Source organism: Leptodactylus fuscus, chromosome 1, assembly GCF_031893055.1.
Source record: "Leptodactylus fuscus isolate aLepFus1 chromosome 1, aLepFus1.hap2, whole genome shotgun sequence".
Classification (NCBI taxonomy): Eukaryota; Metazoa; Chordata; class Amphibia; order Anura; family Leptodactylidae; genus Leptodactylus; species Leptodactylus fuscus.
The window spans coordinates 135490934-135509404 of NC_134265.1; the positions used below are offsets into that span (position 1 = coordinate 135490934).

The following is an 18471-nucleotide window of genomic DNA, read 5'->3' on the forward strand; positions in this document are numbered from 1 at the left end:
GCGCAACCAGGTCCCCCCTCAGGAGAAAAAAAAGAGAAGTCAGAAGACTCCTGGAGACTTATCCCAATCAGCAGGCGGCAGGCCCGAGGAAAGGTCGGCATTCAGAATGGCCACATATGAGAGCAACCCCGGCGTAGCATCAGTGAGGAGGAGGTCGTACAAGAGAGAAAACACACGTTGGTAGGGAGTTCGAGGAGACAACGGTGGACTCCAAAGATGACAGGGATGTAGAGAGCAGGGGTGGGAGAGAAAACGACAACTGGCCATACTCCTGCCAGGAGAGATGGAGATCTGGGTGGGACAGGCATAGTCGAGGAAAGGGAAGGAGAGGGTTTCCGTAGATATAATTGACATGCTGCGATTTCCAAAAACGCGCCGGTTTTGGAAATTGCAGCATGTCCGTGCTGCAGTTTTTACTGCAAAGTGGGCATGGGATTTGCTAGAATTCCATCCAAATTTGCAGTTACTGTAAAACTCCGCACTTTTTCCTGTAGCATTTATGCCATGGGCAAATTGCAACATTTCCAGCGCGTGGGGTCCCCAGCCTTATGGTAAGTTCAGATAGAGTTTTTTGGTCTGGAACCTAAAACCGGGGAACCTGAAACCGCAACTGAAAGCCGATGCACTGCACCAGCCGCGCACTCCACTCTGGATTAGGCCCAATGAAGGGGGCTAGTCCGGAGAAGGGAGTGTCTTCAGGCCGAATTGCGATGCAAATCCGCCTGAAAGAATGAGCACCTCACTTTCTTTTTTTAAATTTCAATGGGAGCCATCTTTTTGGTCAGGATTTTGAGTCGGATACAGCCTCAAAATCCTGACCAAAAATCTCTGTGCGAACTTACCCTTATAGTCTATATGGGGTCTGTGGATTTCCTTAGGTAACCGCTTTTTAATGTGTATAGGTTTCCTTTGGAGGGTCCCTAAGCAGACTCCCCAAATGGAAATCTGAACGCAGATGTGAACGGGGCCTAGAATGGGAGGAAATCCACACAAACACGGAGAGAACATACAAACTCCTTGCAGATGTTGTTCCTGACGGGATTCGAACCCAGAAATTCAGCAATGCCAGGCTGCAGTGCTAACCACTGAGCCACTGTGCCGTCCCTGCAGTCATTTCTGTACAGGGGCACAGGTCAGTTAATGTACCGTTATTTGTACTAGGGATTGAGTGTGAGGAGAGGGTTAACGGTCTCCTGGGTGACCGGACCAACCAATGAGCTACAGATCGCTGTTCTACAGTAGAACATTGTAAACAAGAGGGCGGGACTAAGGGGAGCCAATTACTGGCGGCGGTGTAGAACTCAGGCGACCTGTTGACCAATCAGGGTTTAGTCACGTGCTGAGTCTGAGAAGCGGAAGCAGCCGGGAGACGGTCTGAAGAGATGTAAACACTTGTGTATGTATCCTCAATCTATATACTGTTCTTAGCGCTCGGCATCCCCTCTGGGTGCCAGGCAGGGCTACCGACTTAAGGAGCTCCGTGGGCAAGCTCCGAGCCGGCCACTTTGTGCGCCTGACCTCCCCGCCGTCATGCTTACGTAATGTCACTGACAAGAGGTGGCTCATGGGAATATATAGGAGTATTGTGCACTAATGCCCAGGGCTAAGTTTACTACAGTGATATGTTACACGGCCGCCATGGTGTCGTGTCTTCAGTGATAAGCATGCATGCAGTGTAAGCTTGTATTGAGGATTGCTTGACTAGCACTCCCCTAACATAGGGCCAGCCATCCAATATTCACGTGAAGGGCTGCAGAGAGTGGCAACACTGCTGGCTACTGAGAAAGGGGAGTTGGAAACGGAGTTAACCCGTTTAGGACCGTCCAATGTGGGACCTTTATGTTAATTTGTTAAGATTTGAGCAAGAAATGGCCACAAATCTCTTCATTACAATGATCAGAAACACTTCGGCATTTGAGTAATCGGGTGGGGGTGGGTTGGTGTAAATTATTGAAGGGCTATATCTCCAGTATGTGATTGTTGAGGTTTTGACACTTGGGACCCCTACACATCAGGTGTTTGAAGAGTGTCCTGACTTCTTCCCTGTGCTAGTGACATCACGTGGTGTGGCAGCAGCTCAGTCCCTTTCTAGTGAATGGGACTGAGCTGTATACCAAGCACAGCCTTTGATGCAGTATATAGCGCTCTGTGCTTAGTATTGAGGAAGCCGTATACAACACCAACCAAATGTGGCCTCTTCAACCAACTGATCTATTTTTTTACGGTGTAAGTACTGAAAAAACACTTTAGGTTAAGGTCCCATGTAGAGAAACAATGTTTTTCATTACATTTTTCTGTGCACTCTTTCTTCACCTATTACATTGGGATAATGCTCACAACTCCGCAGCTAAATTCTTGTGCTTTTCTGTAACTCTTTTTTCCACTGTGTGTGGATGAGATTAGTGAGTTTTGTTAATTTGCTGGTACTATAAGACAAAACGTTTTTTTTTGCGCTGTGTTTGCAGCATGGGGCCTTAGCATAAAACATTTTATACAGTGGGGTTTTCTAAGGCTGACAATTAATGACATTTTCGTATCCATCTACTTCAGGCTTTGTACACTGTGCTAAAAGCAACTGATCAGTGCAGAACCTGGGTGTCAGACCCCTACCAATCTGATATTAATGACCTATCCTAAGGATACGTCATTAAATGGAGTCTATCATTGGCAATAGCCATTTTTAAATAAACATATCTTTGCATAGCTTTTAGAAAGGCTGTTTCCAGGGATACTTTTTATTCTTTCATCGGCGCTGGTGTTTTGGAATGAGCCCATTTTTACTGATATGCAAATTGTCCAGCACAGAGCACCAGAAGCCTTCTAACTATTCCTTGAGCACTGCTGCATCATCAGCCTTCCCCTTCTCACCGCCCTCTGGAAGAAGAACTATAGGAGGAGGGATCCTGTGCCAAGAAAAACCACCCCCTCCTACTTTCTAAATAACATTTAATCAAATATGTATATTTACCTACATTTTCTGATTATCTGGTGATGATCCGTTTCCCTATTTCCGGAGATGGATCATCACTACTACTCCCACCCCCATCCACCCCCATCCACCCCCATCCACCCCCATCCACCCCCATCCACCCCATTATACATACCCTCCATGCTTCTTCTGGCGAGATGGCTCCTCCCCCTTTAATGATTCTGCAGGTGGCGCAATGTTCTCCTCTTCTCCAAGTGCTGTGTGCGCACTACTGCTGGTAATTCACCTCTACTGCATATCCACGCATGTGCAGTAGAGGTGGATCATCACTGGAGGAGAAGAGCTCTCACAGACAGAATCAATACAGGAGGGGGAGGGGCAGTCTCACAGGAAGAAGCGTGGAGGGTAAGTATATAATATGGGTCGGTAGTTTGGGTTGAGTATGTAGGGAAAAGCGGGATAGCTAGAGAGACAGGGCGGAGGTGTATGGGAGGGAGTGAGGAAGGAGATGGTCCTATCAGCATTTCACAACTAACTCTGTGTGCATATTCATAGGTCAACCGGTAGGTAATTGGCCCATCACAATGTATCAGCAATGACGCCACCAGAACCCAACATGTGGCCGCTGAGCCCTGTAATGGGTTGCAATGGTAACGTGAGCTTCTTCATTTTTGGCCTCGCCAGTCCTGGCATCAGAGAGAATGGGGGATGTGCCATCTGAATAGAGGACCATCATTTCTTATTTTATTTTATAGTAACCCAGCTCATTGTCATTTATCCAGGACAACCCTTTTAAGGATGAAGTAAATTTGTTTTGCTTTTTTTTTATTGTACTTATTTTTACTGCTTTTTCACAATAAAAGATATGAAAAAAATCATGGATAAAAAAAAAAAGAAGCATTACCACATCCAGAGAGCCACAACTTTATTTTATTATTGTTATAGTTTCATGAGAGCTTGTTTTGGGGGGGGCAAGTTATGTATTTCTTTGGCGCTATTTTAGGGTACACTTATGTCATCAATTTGTTATATTCATGTTTATGGGTTGGGTTTCATAGGAATAAACAGCAATTGTGCCATTATTTTTTTTGGCTTCCTTCTGGCACTTGCCATGTAGTATGAATAACATTATTAGTTTATTGTGTGCATAATATCAGTGCAATATTTGAGAATTGATATTTGTTACATCATTTCCAAAAAATTTATTTGTTTTGATGAAAAACATCCCTAATAAGGCAAAGATACATTCAATACAGACAGTAGTAAAAAAAAAAAACAACCACAACATGCTCCGTTCAAAGTTGTATGTGGGCTTTTTTATGTAGATTGAGAGCCCCACATAGAGCTCACAATGTACATTTTTCCCTATCAGTATGTCTTAGGAATATGGGATGGAAATCCATGCAAACACGGGGAGAACATACAAACTCCTTGCAGATGGTTTTTTGCCCTTGGTGGGATTTGAACACCAGGACTCCAGCACTGCAAGGCTGCAGTGCTAACCACTAAGCCACTGTGTGGCCCTGTATGTGGGCTTCTTTTCACTGTGAAAGCATTGCTTTGGGGGGAATAATACAGTGAGATATTTTGCCCATCACAAAACTTATAACTGCATTTAAAGAAAACACTGTCAGAGAAGCACAAGGTCCCAAGTACAACTGTTCCTGAAATATACGCAAGTAATGTTAATTCTCATGTTTTTTTCTTTGTAACAAAGGCTTTGTTATATTAAGGCTTATATGGTGTACAGGGGAATGGAGAATGGGAACACGCAGTAGTAGCAGTGCGGCTGGAGGAGGAGCTTCAGGGGATTCTCCAAGAGGCTCCCGCAACAACTCAGGATCTCGAAGTCTGCAGGATGATGATGACGAGGAGAACGTTGACCTGGCGCAGGTACTGGCGTATCTTCTGCGCAGGTAACAACACCCCACACGTCATTGTACAGTTCACATTACATACATTTTTCTATTTCATCAGTACATAAGTGTTAGTACCTCACCTCTGTGCAGATATATATAGTGCCATAGGTCCCAGTCGCTTTATCCTCCATGTTCACATTTAGAAGGGCTCCACAACGAGCTGAAACATTCTAATGGCTGTATAAAGGCATCGTGGATTTTGGTACTGATCTTATATCTTAATTTTGGATTGCTTCTGCGAGACATTGCATCAAGTCTTTTGAGGTCTTGCACCTTGGATGTCCTGTGCAGTTCTTGTATTTTTATATATCTGCATTGCTTCTATGCTCAACTATACATTGACCAAATAGCCTTTAGAAAACAGAAGGGCTAATAAGCAACCAGAAAATTGACAAAATATTATATGAATAGTACAAAAATTAATAATCATGTACAAATCTAAATAAACATCTAAATAATAAAAGATAGATAACAAATGCATTAATATCTTTCCAGTTATTTTTATCCTGAACCAGCATCATTTTCTGTTTACAGTTCTTCAATGAGCAGCTTTTGTGTGATAATATATAGTAATAATAGCATATAATAATAATAATTGTCTTCAATCCTGAAACAATATCCACCATATAATACAATCAATAGAGCATTGTAATACAATGCTGAAACAATATCACCATAGCCAGGACAATGCTGTTTTACAATGCTTAAATAAAAGTGGAAAAATCATCCACGTGATAGCTATCTATATTACAATCTAACATTAGTCACATCATGGTGCTATAGAGTGCTCAAACAATACTGCTACATAGAACCAAAATAGTAATGTCATACAGTTCTTAAATAATCCTGTTTTCAGGAGTTTTTATGCAGCATGTGAATGGAATTTGTTTAAATGCTGCAACTATAAATCACATAGGTTAGCTGCAGGAGATGTTGTGTCTGTCCCCAGACTCACTATACCAAAAAAAAAAAAGAGCATAAAAGCACACATACAAATATGTGTTACTTGCATGCACACTCACAAACATACGTAGACTCATTACTTCCATGCTAACTAGATACATTTGGGTAGACAGTACTTGTATGCAGTGTGTTTTCTTCACTGTTTAGGGCATAAGAATGTACAAGTTCAAGTTGCAGACTAGGTTGGGGATCCTTGGCCTTGGGCCTGGATTAGTCAGAACAAGATGCAATTGCTGCGGCACATTCAAGCTGCGTAGCTTTTATTTCACAAATTTTAGTATTTATATACTCCCTTGATGGAGAGCCGTATTCTGTCGTACATATCCCTGTAGTTAGCACATTACTTTTAATATTAATCATGTAGGTGATGCCTACAAATATATTTTCTTTCAGAATCGTTTGCCTATACTGTTACAGCAGTAAAAACACTTCATGCACCTCTATCTATCAACATTTTTACTTTTACTGGTCGGTGATATTTCCAACTATACAGGCATGTTTACACATTTTGGATTTTGGCTGCAGATTTAGTGTTTCATGAAAGTCCGTATGAAATTTGCATCACATGAATGTAATTGTGCCTGCAAACCCATTTGTATGCATCCAAAATCTCCTTATTTCCTGCACTGAAAAATTGAGTATTAGTACCATTGAATGACAGTGACGTTCAGATTTGTTGCAGTGCAAACTGCATATTTGCAGCAAAAAAATGGGAGGGTCTGCTTCCTGTTTCTGCCCTGACCAATACATGTTGCCTTTCAATCCAATGTGTAAACAACAGCCTATGTATATAGTCCCCCTATTTATAGCAAGTGTATGCAGTATTGTCACTCATACACTATTTCTCCTCTCTCTCTCTATCCTACAGAGGGCAGGTTCGGCTAGTGCAGGGAGGAGGACCTGCAAGCTTGCACCTAGTACAGTCGCTTTCTGATTCTGATGATGACAATGACAGTGCTTGGGAGGGCTGCTTGGGAGACCGCTACAATCCTCCTGGTAAGTAATAAATAAAGGCAGGTTAATTGTTTAAAGTCTTATAGCTGTAATATGTGTTCTAATGCAGCTAGTTGGGATCATTAGATTTGCTTTAGGAAATCTGTAACGCAGACCTCCTCTTTCCTCATAAGCCAGTCCTGTTCTGCTACTGGTAGAGCTTGTAGGCCACAGGCTACATTGAGTCTGTGGCCTACAAGGAAAGTACCAATACTTACCTGTCTGTTATCTGTTGCATCCCGTTTCTTTCTGCTGCGGGTGCGCATGACGTCACAACTGTGCTCCCTGAGCAGGAAGACAGAGCGGGACCAGGATGCAGACAGGTAAGTAATGACCTAATAAATAAAGGAGATCAGTGAAGAGGCTATTATCCCCCGCACCCATCCACATACAGTATCTACTTCACAGCTCCCCCTATACAGTGGCTCCTTCACTGGTCCCCCATACTGTTTACATGGGGACCAATGATAACGCCACTATATTGTGTCTGGGCAGTGATGGGGGCTAACTTTTGAGCTCTGTGTGAAGAAATTAAACATATGCCATTTGCAATAAAAATTTCATAAAACCGTTCATTTGCATTTAATGTTAAAGAGGACCTTTCATGTCTGAATTCAGAGCACTGTCGACTTTCTAGAGCTATATAATACCGCATATCTATGAGAACGAGAAAGGTACTTTTTAATGGTTATAACAATATCAGTTTGAATGGTCAGCCTCCACACATTTTCAAATCTGGCCCTCTTGGCAAAGAGTTAGGACACCTCTGCCTTAAAATTTAAATATGAGCAAAACTGGGAATGTCAGCAAAGTATAGTAATATGTAGTTTATCAAAGTATGTATTATGCCTAGATATCATAAGAGTGCATTCACACAAGATGGCAATAGTATGGCAAAAAGCCACACCATTATCACATTGTGAAATCCAGGACATTGGCCATAAAGATTTCTACCCAGTCTAGACAATTCTTTTTCAGCTATGCAGATGCTAGCCTTGGCTTTATACTGTTTTATTTTCATCTCAGCAGTGATATTTTTCTGGTTTTCAGCAATTCACTGATCAAACAGAGAAGTAAAGAAATAAAAACCAGTATATAGAGATAAGCAAGTACTGTTCGGATCAGCCGATCCGAACAGCACGCTCCATAGAAATGAATAGAAGCACCTGGTACTTCCGCTTTGACGTCGGCCGGCCGCTTAACCCCCCGCGTGCTGGCTACATCCATTCATTTCTATGCGAGCGTGCTGTTCGGATCAGCTGATCCGAACAGTACTCGCTCATCTCTACCAGTATATATTAGAAAGTTGTATAACTCTTTCTAGGAACCATGCATGATACTTGCTGTGCATTGTGAGGTGTCCTCAGCAGCTTTATCGCCCAGCATGCAGTTGCATCTCTCCACATACTTTAATGTTTAATTCATAAAAAAATCTTTTTATTGCTTCTGTAGTTTCTCTTGTTTCCGTCTACAAATTAATAGCGCTACACTAGTTCATGGTTGCTGGGATATATCCAGATGTTATTGGAACATAGTTCTTGATGCTCATTTTTCCTGTTAGTCTTTATGTTTTATGGATATTTATTTTGCCTATTCTAAATTTCTTATCTGATATTGCAGTTGATCCCACACCAGACACTGCAGTACTGGACCAGAGCCAGATAAGAACCCAGGTCTTGCTTGCTACAGGAAGACTAGGAGCCCGCAGAGAACAAAATATCACTCGACAACTTCTGGAGGTAAATTCTGTACTTATCAACACAGTCATTATTAGTGGATATCTTTTTCTTCCATGATCAATAAGTTGCTGTAATATTCACCACTTTTAAGCATGAAATATTATGTATATCAGAGGATAAATCTACTGTAGTTACAACTCTTCTTGCTCATACAGACTTTGACATAGTTCAATACATATGTGACCAATGACACACTGGTAAATATTAATAACAAATTTACTAATATTGGTGGTTTTACAATGTGTACATAATTTATTTTTTTATTGGATACAGAGAGAGCGAGGAGGATGTGGCTTCTCGCATGGAGTGCGTTGCTGTGTGACATCTCAGTGAGTATTTATGATCATTTCTACTCTCATGATTTTGATAATGATTCCTCTTGAGATACATTTTATCAGTCTATACCTGAAATGGTTGGTAAATAACTTTTCAAAAACTTGTCATAACTTACTGGTGCAGGTGAATATAATAAACTTTATAATATTTCTTACCAGAATTTCTTTCTCCACTTATCTATTTTCCTGCTCTCCCCTCCCTCCTAAAACATTGATATTTAGGGGCCATTCATATCACATTTTGATCATCAGATTAACAGATCATTTTTTGGAGTCATTTATTTCTCACTTTAACTATCTGTTTGTTTATCAGTTTTATGGATACAAAAAAAAAACAAAAAACTAATGCTAAAAATGAATGGAAACAGTTGAGCATCTGTTTACATAGTACCAATGGTGAATAAAATCGGATCAGTTTCTGCAGGATACAGAAGTAGGATATACTATACTGATCTGTTTTTTTTTATTAAACATTTTATGTAAACAGATGGTCATCAGTTTGTATCTGTCGTCAGATGTGTTAAATGGGTGAAATAATGTGATGTGAACGGCCCTTGACTCTGAGTTTTCTGCTTGAGCAAGAGCCATAGTATGACAGCTTTACATAGTTTTCTATGGAGAGGGGAGGAGAGACATAGGCACAGCTATTGAAGTTAAATGGAAAGCTTCTATTTCAACCCATTCGCATCAGTGCAGGTCAGTACTTCTGTATAACAAGATCCTGCTGATGCTTCTGAGTGAGAGAGAGGATTAATTGAACAGTATATTATCTATTTTCTGTGTGCCAGTAGAGACATCTTAACATCTATACTCCACCCACCAGCTTAGGGAAAACTGAGAATTTGAAATGGAGTCTACAGAATGGAAACTGCTATAAAATAAAGGATATAAGTCATATCATGACCATACCTAGTGGTATTACTCATGTACACACACTTTGCTGTTTCAACATTTTTTGAAAGATTATTTATGCTTGAAAAATCTATGATTTAAACTTGCTTGCTTGCAGCTTTCTGCCAAACCATGTTTTTGCCACGGATTCGTACACTCAGAAGGCTTTCTGTGGAGTATATTCTTCAGATGGAGCCATCTTTATGTCCGCCTGCCAGGGTATAGTATCCTCAAAGTGCTGATGCAATGACAATGGGAACACAAAGGACAATGTCATAAATATATAGTAATAAACATACCGTAGGTTCTGTTATGTTAGACAAAGACGAGACTTTGATGATATGTGCACTGTACTAGCAGCTTTGAAATGGTACCTAGACATAGGTTTCTGGTAGGGTTGAGCGAAAAGATCGGATAAGATCGGATTCCGATCCCGATCTTTTCCCGCGGGATCAAGGTCGGAGGTTATTTCCCACAATGCTTGACTACTGGCTAATCATTGTTAGCTATTCCCACAATGATTGTCCAGTAGTGAAGCATTGTGGGAAATAACCTCCGACCTCAATCCCGCGGGAAAAGATCGGGATCGGAATCCGATCTTATCCGATCTTTCCGCTCAACCCTAGTTTCTGGTGCTGAGAACACCTGATTTGCATGTACTATGTGGTAGCTATATAAGTTTTCTGAACCTATATGGGAAAAAAACTGTAGAAAGTAAACAAAAAAATCTGACTTAAGTAGTTCTGTTTGTATAATGGGAATCTTTCACCTCTCCCAAGAATACTCATCTGCCACTATTGTGTCACAGAGCACATTACAGTGATAAATAACACCTTTGTTATATATGTCACTTTTGTAGATTTGGAGAAAAACTGTTTGAAGTCTTATGCAAATGAGGCAGTTGGTGCTCTGGTGCAAGTGGAGGCACTCTTGTAACACTGATCTTGCTGCTTAGGTAGCAGAGGCAGGATCAACTCCCATGGCAAAGGGTGGGTGCAAGCTTCCTAATTTGCATAAGACGTATGACCACTGTATAAGCAATGCTACCTCCAGTGCCGCCCCTGCTACCTCTTGTGTCACCCCCCTCTACCTCATAGATTGTAAGCTCCTGCGAGCAGGGCCCTCAGTCCCATTGTGTGAAGTAATTATTTCTTTATAATGTAACTTTCTGTCTGTACTTGAACCCTACAAATTGTACTGCGCTGCGGAATATGTTGGTGCTATATAAATAAAAATTATTGTTATAAGACTTCAAAGTTGTTTTTATGTAAATCTCCAAAGTGACATACATAACAAAGGTATGATGTTTAGCAATGTAATGTGCTCTGTGACACGAGGATGGCAGGTAAGTATGATTAGGGAAGTTTTCTTTATTAGACAAATGCGTTTTAAAGAGGAGCTTTCACATCCTCATAGATGTGCAGTATTATATATCGCTAGAAAGCTTACTGTCAGCTTTCCCAATATGCACCTGAGTCCTGTACATATTGGTGTACATCTGTGCCCCTGACAGATGAAGCCTATGTTAGAGTACTGCCCGGAGGGGCAATATGTAATACCGCACATCTGTGAGGATCTGAAAGATCCTCTGTAAGCTTGTGCAGAGCATAAAAGTTTTGCAAAAGAGCTGCTTAAGTTCTTAGTGTATTTTCTGGCATCACATGCCTGTTTAATGGATTGAATCTTATAAAGGTTTTGCATGTTTTATATCACTAGTGCTTGATCTTTAAATGAATCTATATTTTTAGCTCACACAATGTTTGTGGACTGTTGGGCATTTCTTTTCTCTTCACACATACAGATGTTGAAGAGTTAACTAGAACTTCTGAAATTGGTCAAACTGCTGCATGAAATCTTATGGAAGATGAAAGAACAAAAATAATGATGTCTTTGAAAAACTATTTTCTAAAGACTTTTAGTTAGTTTTTGTTGTCTACTGTGAGATATATATATTTAAGGTATCTCAATTCAGCAGTTTTGACAGTTACATAAGTTTGGGTTAACTCTACTACGTCTGTATTATAATACAAACTACATCTGTTGCCTCAGATCAGAATATTCGCCTGTATGACTGTCGTTATGGATCCTTCAAAAAGTTTCGGACCATAAAAGCCCGAGATGTCGGTTGGAGCGTCCTTGATGTGGCATTCACTCCAGATGGAGGACATTTCTTGTACTCTAGCTGGTCTGACTACAGTTAGTATACACCCATTTATTTATCCTATCAAATAAAACAGCCAGTTTAATAATAGAATGTGTGTGCACATATGTAGTTACACTTTCACATATTATACACATATATAGAGGTATGTTATTACAGTATGTGTCTTGATATGTAATAATGGTGTTTTAATTTGATTACAGTTCACATCTGCAACATATATGGGGACACGGAATCACACACTGCACTTGATCTCAGGTACTGCTTGTAGACACTTTATGCAGGATATAGCACATATATTTTAGCTGTACTTTTTAGGACATATATAAGACAGCTGTGTTTAAATACTTTATTTTTATATTAAAGGGGCTCTATCATTTGTCAGCTACTCTTTAGCACTGCATACATATATTGTTCTCAGTGATGTGTAGGCTACCTGTTACAGGGCACAGAAGGATATGAAGCTCTCTTGGAGCTATAAAATAAATTCATTTAAGTAGCCTTATAATGCCCCTCTGATCTGTCTCTTTTAAACAGCCCATCAGAGAGACGCTTTGCTGTTTTTTCTCTCACCGTATCCCGTGATGGTCGGGAAGTGCTTGGCGGGTGAGTAAAGATTTTTATTTAAAAAAACGCAACATTATACAGATGATTTAAAGCTGAGGCACCACGTTGTGGAAACGGAGCTTCTTTTGTTGCTTATTTTGCTGCGTTTATTTGAGTCAAACCTAGGAGTGGCTACAAAAGGAATGGGAAATAAATAGAAGCTCTTATACTTCTACCATTTGCTCAATCCATTACTGACTTTGGCTCAAAAAACTGCAACAAAATCTGCAACAAAAAAAATCTCCATTTCCGCAACGTGGGTGTTTTCAGGGCAAATTTATTTATTTTTTTAAAAAACAGATCTGTTAATGCTATTAATGGATTAATAAGTGCAACAAAATATCTTTAGCAGTGTTTTGAGTGATTTCTGGGTTTCTCTGGGAGCTCCTGGTATCCTCTGCATTTGTTTACAGGTGTAGCTTCCTGTTGTCTTAGCTAATTCAATGCATCATGGTAGGTGTTGGCTGATTCACACTACCTCCCTCTCACTCACTCCCCCTTCTTTTCTCCCTTCCTGTCTCCCTAGCTATCCTACCCACTACTAGCCCTTCCCAACTAACTAACTCAGATGACTTCTCCCCCACCCCATCATACTTGCCTGTCTTCTTGTCCAGATTTCCCTTCATGCAGGGACGGCTCCTCCTCTCCTTTGACTCTGCTGGCACGTGCGCAGGCTGGAGGTCCCTCTGACATCTGCATAGTAGAGATGGAGTCCCTGGCTACAGCACAGGGCTGGGACTATTGCGCATGCAATAATCAAAAAGGAGGAGGAGCTGTCCCCAGTGAAGGGAAGTCTGGACAAGAAGACAGGTAAGTATGATGAGGAGGGGAGTATTGGTGATGTTCCATTTCCTCGTTTCTGGATAATCAGAAAATGTGCCTAGAGTAAGGATATGGGTAAATATACATGTTTGCTAATGTATGTAATTTACAAAGTAGACGGGGGGGGGGAGGGTGTTTAGTGTAGAAAATGCATTTTAGCCCGGAAAACCCCTTTAACATTAATATATCTACCTGTATATGGAGATTATCTTTATGTTTTGGTAACAAGACGTGTACAAATATTGTGAAATTGTTGTTTTGTTAGTTTTCACCTTTTGTCATGTATGTTGTGTAAGTGGAGTTAAAGAATTATAAACATTTGTGCTTTCTTTCAAAAGCAGCCTTTTATATATTAGCAGGATGATTTTTCATCTGCAGTAGGTTGCTGCCTTTTTCTTCTCTCATAATTGGCACTGCAGTGTATAGCATCAGCTTGTTCTTTCTACTGTTATCTGTCTTTTTGGACATGACATTATTAATAGAAGTAATGTTTTCGTCTGCAGTGTGTTGGCATTCACTTAGACAGGGTTTAATCTATGGGAATAATGGTGGAATCATTGGTAATGTTGCAGCTGTTCATTGACTGTGTGTGTATATATGCGTATTACATTGCTCTCTCTTATCATGCCCAGACTATCCATCCGCTGCTCAGCTTACCTTTAAAATGAAAGCTCCGCCATGATTGTTTGCTGTGGAGGGGACCATGTTTATTAGTTTTCAAAGTACCATAATGTGAAACCAAAATGGTATTACTTGTACTAAATTTGTTTTATTCTTTGGTTGCTTCTGACTAGTAGGTTTCTTTACTCGTTTCCACACAGTTTCAATGGAGTTTAGGTTAGTGCTATTCCAGGTCATTCTAGCAGTGTAATATGATTATCCTGAAAACCCCTTTTTGCGCACAGTAGCAACATGAAATATAAAGGCTTTATTATTTTGAGAAAAATCACATTTAATTTATGACTGGGTCTGAATGCCAAGAAAATGTGAGATTCCTGGTAAAACCGGATGATTTGCCATGTCTGTTTTATGCACAATGGACATACAAGAGACAGACTGGTGATACATAGGGGACAGGGATACTATACCCGGGGACTCAGTTTCAGGAGCCCATTTTTTCATGGGATAGGCTTTAAAGGGGCTGTCCACAATATTTTTGTATTAAGGCAGGGGGGCTGAGGAAGATGAAAAGGAAAAAACATATTCATCTGTCCCCAGTGCTTCGGTGGCCCAGGCTGTAGTACAGTCCCCACAGTGTCCTGGAGCTTTTTTTCTGTGGGAAGTCCCTGTCACATGTAACCACTGAGGCCAATCAGCGACTTAAGGTAAGGACACAAGACGTCACTAGTGCCCTCTGCCGCAATACTAAAATATCATGGACAACCCTTGTAATGCAAAGGGAGCGTTAATGAATATAAATTCTGCCTGAAAAGTGTGATCCAGAATTGATACAGATAATGTACATTCTCTCCACAGAGCTAATGATGGATGTGTATATGTGTACGACCTAGAACAAAACCGTCGAATTCTGAAGGTACAACACTGCGTCTCCTGACGTTCACACTATTTCTTTCTGATCTTTGTACTTATTGTTCAACTCTTTCTCTCTCTTTTTCCCAGTCTATATATCTGTAGTGCTCTGGTTTCTTTCTGATATATTGTCCAAGTCCTAAGGTTTTTTTAATACCATTTGTTTTCTCTTCAACCTAGATTGGCTCTCATGAGGATGATGTGAATGCTGTCTCATTTGCTGATGATAGCTGTCACATCCTGTATTCTGGGGGTGATGATGCTCTGTGTAAAGTGTGGGATCGTCGCACAATGCGTGAGGATGATGCCAAACCGGTGGGACTGTTGGCTGGACATCAGGATGGTATCACATTCATTGACAGCAAGGTGAAAGCAATGAAGTTTTAGGTATCGTGTGTTGCTTTGATTCTTTGATTCTTACTTTTACTGTGATCTGTATTGCCTTATTTTTTGCATTTTCTTTTAACTTCAGAAATTCTTTTGATCATAGATTTCTCAATGCTTTTCTTTATTTCTGCTTCTTTTTTTTTTTTTTTTTTTTTTTTTTTTTTTTGCTGCCAGATTCTCATCTGTATGTCCGAAGAACTTGTGCCAGCATTGCTTTTCCTGTCATGTTTCTTCTCTTTTGGGGCAGTTTTTTTTTTTCTTACATATAATAAAATTATTTCTTTATGTCCCAGGGGGATGCACGATATCTACTTTCAAACTCAAAAGATCAGAGCATAAAGCTGTGGGACATTAGGCGATTTTCAGGTCCAGAGGGGCTTGAGGCCTCACGTAGAGCAATCACCCAGCAGAACTGGGATTACAGATGGCAACAGGTGCCCAAGAAAGGTGAATTAACCCTCTAAGTCCAACAACAAAAGTGTTGTATTCATATTATTTTGCCTTTTCTATTTAGTCTATTGTTTTTTATACCTTCCAGCTCTCAGGAAAAAACGCCTTCCTGGAGACACATCTCTGATGACTTATCGTGGTCATGGTGTCCTGCACACTTTGATCCGGTGTCGCTTCTCCCCTGCAAGCAGCACTGGTCAGCAGTATGTGTACAGTGGATGCTCAACTGGCCGAGTCGTGAGTAAGTGAATATATTTCCTTGCTGGGTTGTTTTGGTTTTTTGTTTTTGTTTTTTGGAATATAAGCAAAGAACTTTTCTTTTTTTTTTTTTTTTATTATTTTTATAAAGCCATATACATTTACTGTCCAGTCCTCTTAATAATAATCTCACACATTCACCCCATTCAGTTCACCCAGATATAATAGCTGATGACCAATGACTTATCATCTATTAATAGGTGCTGCTCCACTGATTCTGGCACAGTTTTTTTTTCTCTAGCACCCACCATTCCTGAGCAGTGGAGTTAATTTTGGTGCCTGATATACTATTAAACTGTGTACTGTCAGCTGGTCAGTGTCAGGTAGAAATAGGCAATGGAGTGTGATTTAGAGCTCCAGTGAGAGGTGGCCAGTGTTAGAGCTCAGAATCATTTCCCCTTTCCTTTTCCTGCCTAACACCAGCCACTTGACAGTACAGAAACTAAGTAGCATATCAGACTAAGAGTAAAGTAACAGCATTTATTGCTCAGTGTTGGAGGTAGTGAGAGGTCCTCTCTTAGGCATCAGTACAAAGTCAATCCAGAACACTAGAAATAGAATAATTGAATAAATAGAATAAACTAAAAATAATTGGTTTGATTCTTTTTGTTTCCTCAGTTTATGACTTGTTAACAGGTCAAATAGTGAAGAAATTGGCCAATCATAAAGCATGTGTGCGGGACGTTAGCTGGCATCCTTGTGACAACAGGCTTGTGAGCAGTTCTGTAAGTTATAACACTTGTCCATTTTAATGGGAAGTATCATTGTAAGGGGTTGTTCACATGACGGAAAATGAAGAGGAATTCGAGGCAAACATCCACCTCAGATTCCTTTTCATTTCATGGGCCAGATGATTGGGCCTAATCAAGCTGGAATCTCAAGCTGCAGACTCTGCGGCTATATCTGCCACAGCATCCAGGCCAAGCTCAAGCAGGACTCTTATTTTTTCTGCATCCTGCAGTCTATGCCTCCCATTGAAAACAATAGGAGGCAGAATCTGCCATTGATTTGGGGGAGCGGAATTTATCCCAAATGAGCATTAAATTCCCACTTGTGAACAACCCCTAATGTTAACGGTGAAGAAGCTCAACTCTTCTACTCAATAAATTTTGCCTGGTTTTGAATTATTTTATGGAAATCTGTACTATTATGTAAATATTTTATATACCAAATAGCTGTATGATTATCAGCAGCTTTTATGCTACATATACATTGCCAAAGTTATGGCAAAAAATGCTACGTTTTACAGTACCTACAAATTTGGACTAATCTAGTCCACTAATTTTAGAAAAAAATCTGTAGTAGAAAAGCTGCATTTTTAAAAAACGCTTGTGTTTTTGAAAATCGCAACATGTCAATTATACCTACGGAAACGCTGGCATTTTCCGTATAGGTATAATAAGGGTGAGAAAGTCCCTTACTGTGGTTTTCTACATGGTACCATAGACTAAAAGGGTTTTCTAGGTTGCAAACACTGGTCTCCCAATGTCCAAGAAAGTGATTTCTAGTTCTCACTGTTTACACCATGAATGTGGTGATGTGCTATCCTTGGTGGCCACAGTGGCTTCTTGCCATGACTTAGTTATGGATGAAACTTCAGCAAAGCAGGAAATGACAGGCCATTATGATCAGGTGACACTGCATCACATGATGTCAGATGATGTTGTTGCGAGTGAAACAATGGGCACAGAACACAACAAAATTCAGAAGTGATGATATTACATATTATTGACATTAGATTATGATGATGCAGCATGTTGTCAATCTCAGTATTGCTGTCCTGTTACATAGTCTCTGTTTGTTTTTAACTTCAGTGGGATGGTACCGTTCGTGTTTGGGATCACCGCCAGTCTGAATTTTATGAGGAAGATCTGCGCACCCCACCACTAGAGTCTGAAGGCAGCCCTGCTAGCAGTTCCAGCTCTTGGTAGTCAACTGCAATGACCACTAACACACTTGGCTTGCAATGTGGGAAACAGAAGATAGCCAGGGAATCAAAGGATTAATTCTTAGTATGTATAGTTTGGTGAATGTAATAGCATGAATTATGGATTTCTTCTTCTAAGCTGATAAGGACTATTGAAGCTTGCTGACCGTAATTACTGACAGGTATCAGATTTGGTGGTGGGAATTTTTGTGACACAGCAGTGACACCTGTCATTGACATATGGTAAAACAAAGATGTGCTATTATGGTGTGTTTCTTGTGTCCTGGCCTTTATTTCTATAATAAACATGTACCAAATCAATAGAATGTTGACTCTTTAAAAGCAGCAAAAGTGTTCAGTATTTGGAATGTGCGTTTGCATGTTTTGTTTCGTTTTGTTTTATGGAACGCTTCACAAATTTGTGTGTCATCCTTGCGCAGGGGACAAGCTAATCTTCTCTGTATCGTTCCAATTTTTTAGCATATGTGCTGCCGAAGCGAGCACGTGTTTGCATGTTTTTCTATTAACCGAATATTAATATAATATTAATATTACAAGCAA

General features: G+C 40.3%; 1 protein-coding gene and 1 non-coding gene across 4 annotated transcripts; one reads left to right on the forward strand and one right to left on the reverse strand.

Annotated features, from left to right (window-relative positions):
- The first annotated feature begins 1315 nt into the window (after positions 1-1315).
- On the forward strand, positions 1316-18236 carry DCAF11 (DDB1 and CUL4 associated factor 11). 3 transcript variants are annotated; one of them, XM_075277074.1, is made up of 15 exons: positions 1316-1396; positions 4680-4845; positions 6680-6807; positions 8425-8543; positions 8817-8872; positions 9888-9988; positions 11819-11965; positions 12134-12188; positions 12468-12536; positions 14835-14892; positions 15069-15254; positions 15569-15722; positions 15814-15966; positions 16602-16708; positions 17798-18236. In XM_075277074.1, the coding sequence occupies exons 2-15, from the start codon at positions 4691-4693 to the stop codon at positions 17912-17914; spliced, it is 1605 nt and encodes a 534-aa protein (XP_075133175.1). In that variant the 5' UTR covers positions 1316-1396; positions 4680-4690; the 3' UTR covers positions 17915-18236. The 3 variants fall into 3 exon arrangements, with proteins under 3 accessions (XP_075133175.1, XP_075133157.1, XP_075133165.1); XM_075277056.1 differs by having other exon boundaries at positions 1320-1396; positions 4647-4845; XM_075277064.1 differs by having other exon boundaries at positions 1334-1396; positions 4663-4845.
- A 69-nt stretch (positions 18237-18305) lies between these two features.
- LOC142190907 (U6 spliceosomal RNA) lies at positions 18306-18414 on the reverse strand. Its single transcript, XR_012714554.1, has one exon. It is a non-coding gene; the product is annotated as a U6 spliceosomal RNA (small nuclear RNA).
- Positions 18415-18471: the final 57 nt, after the last annotated feature.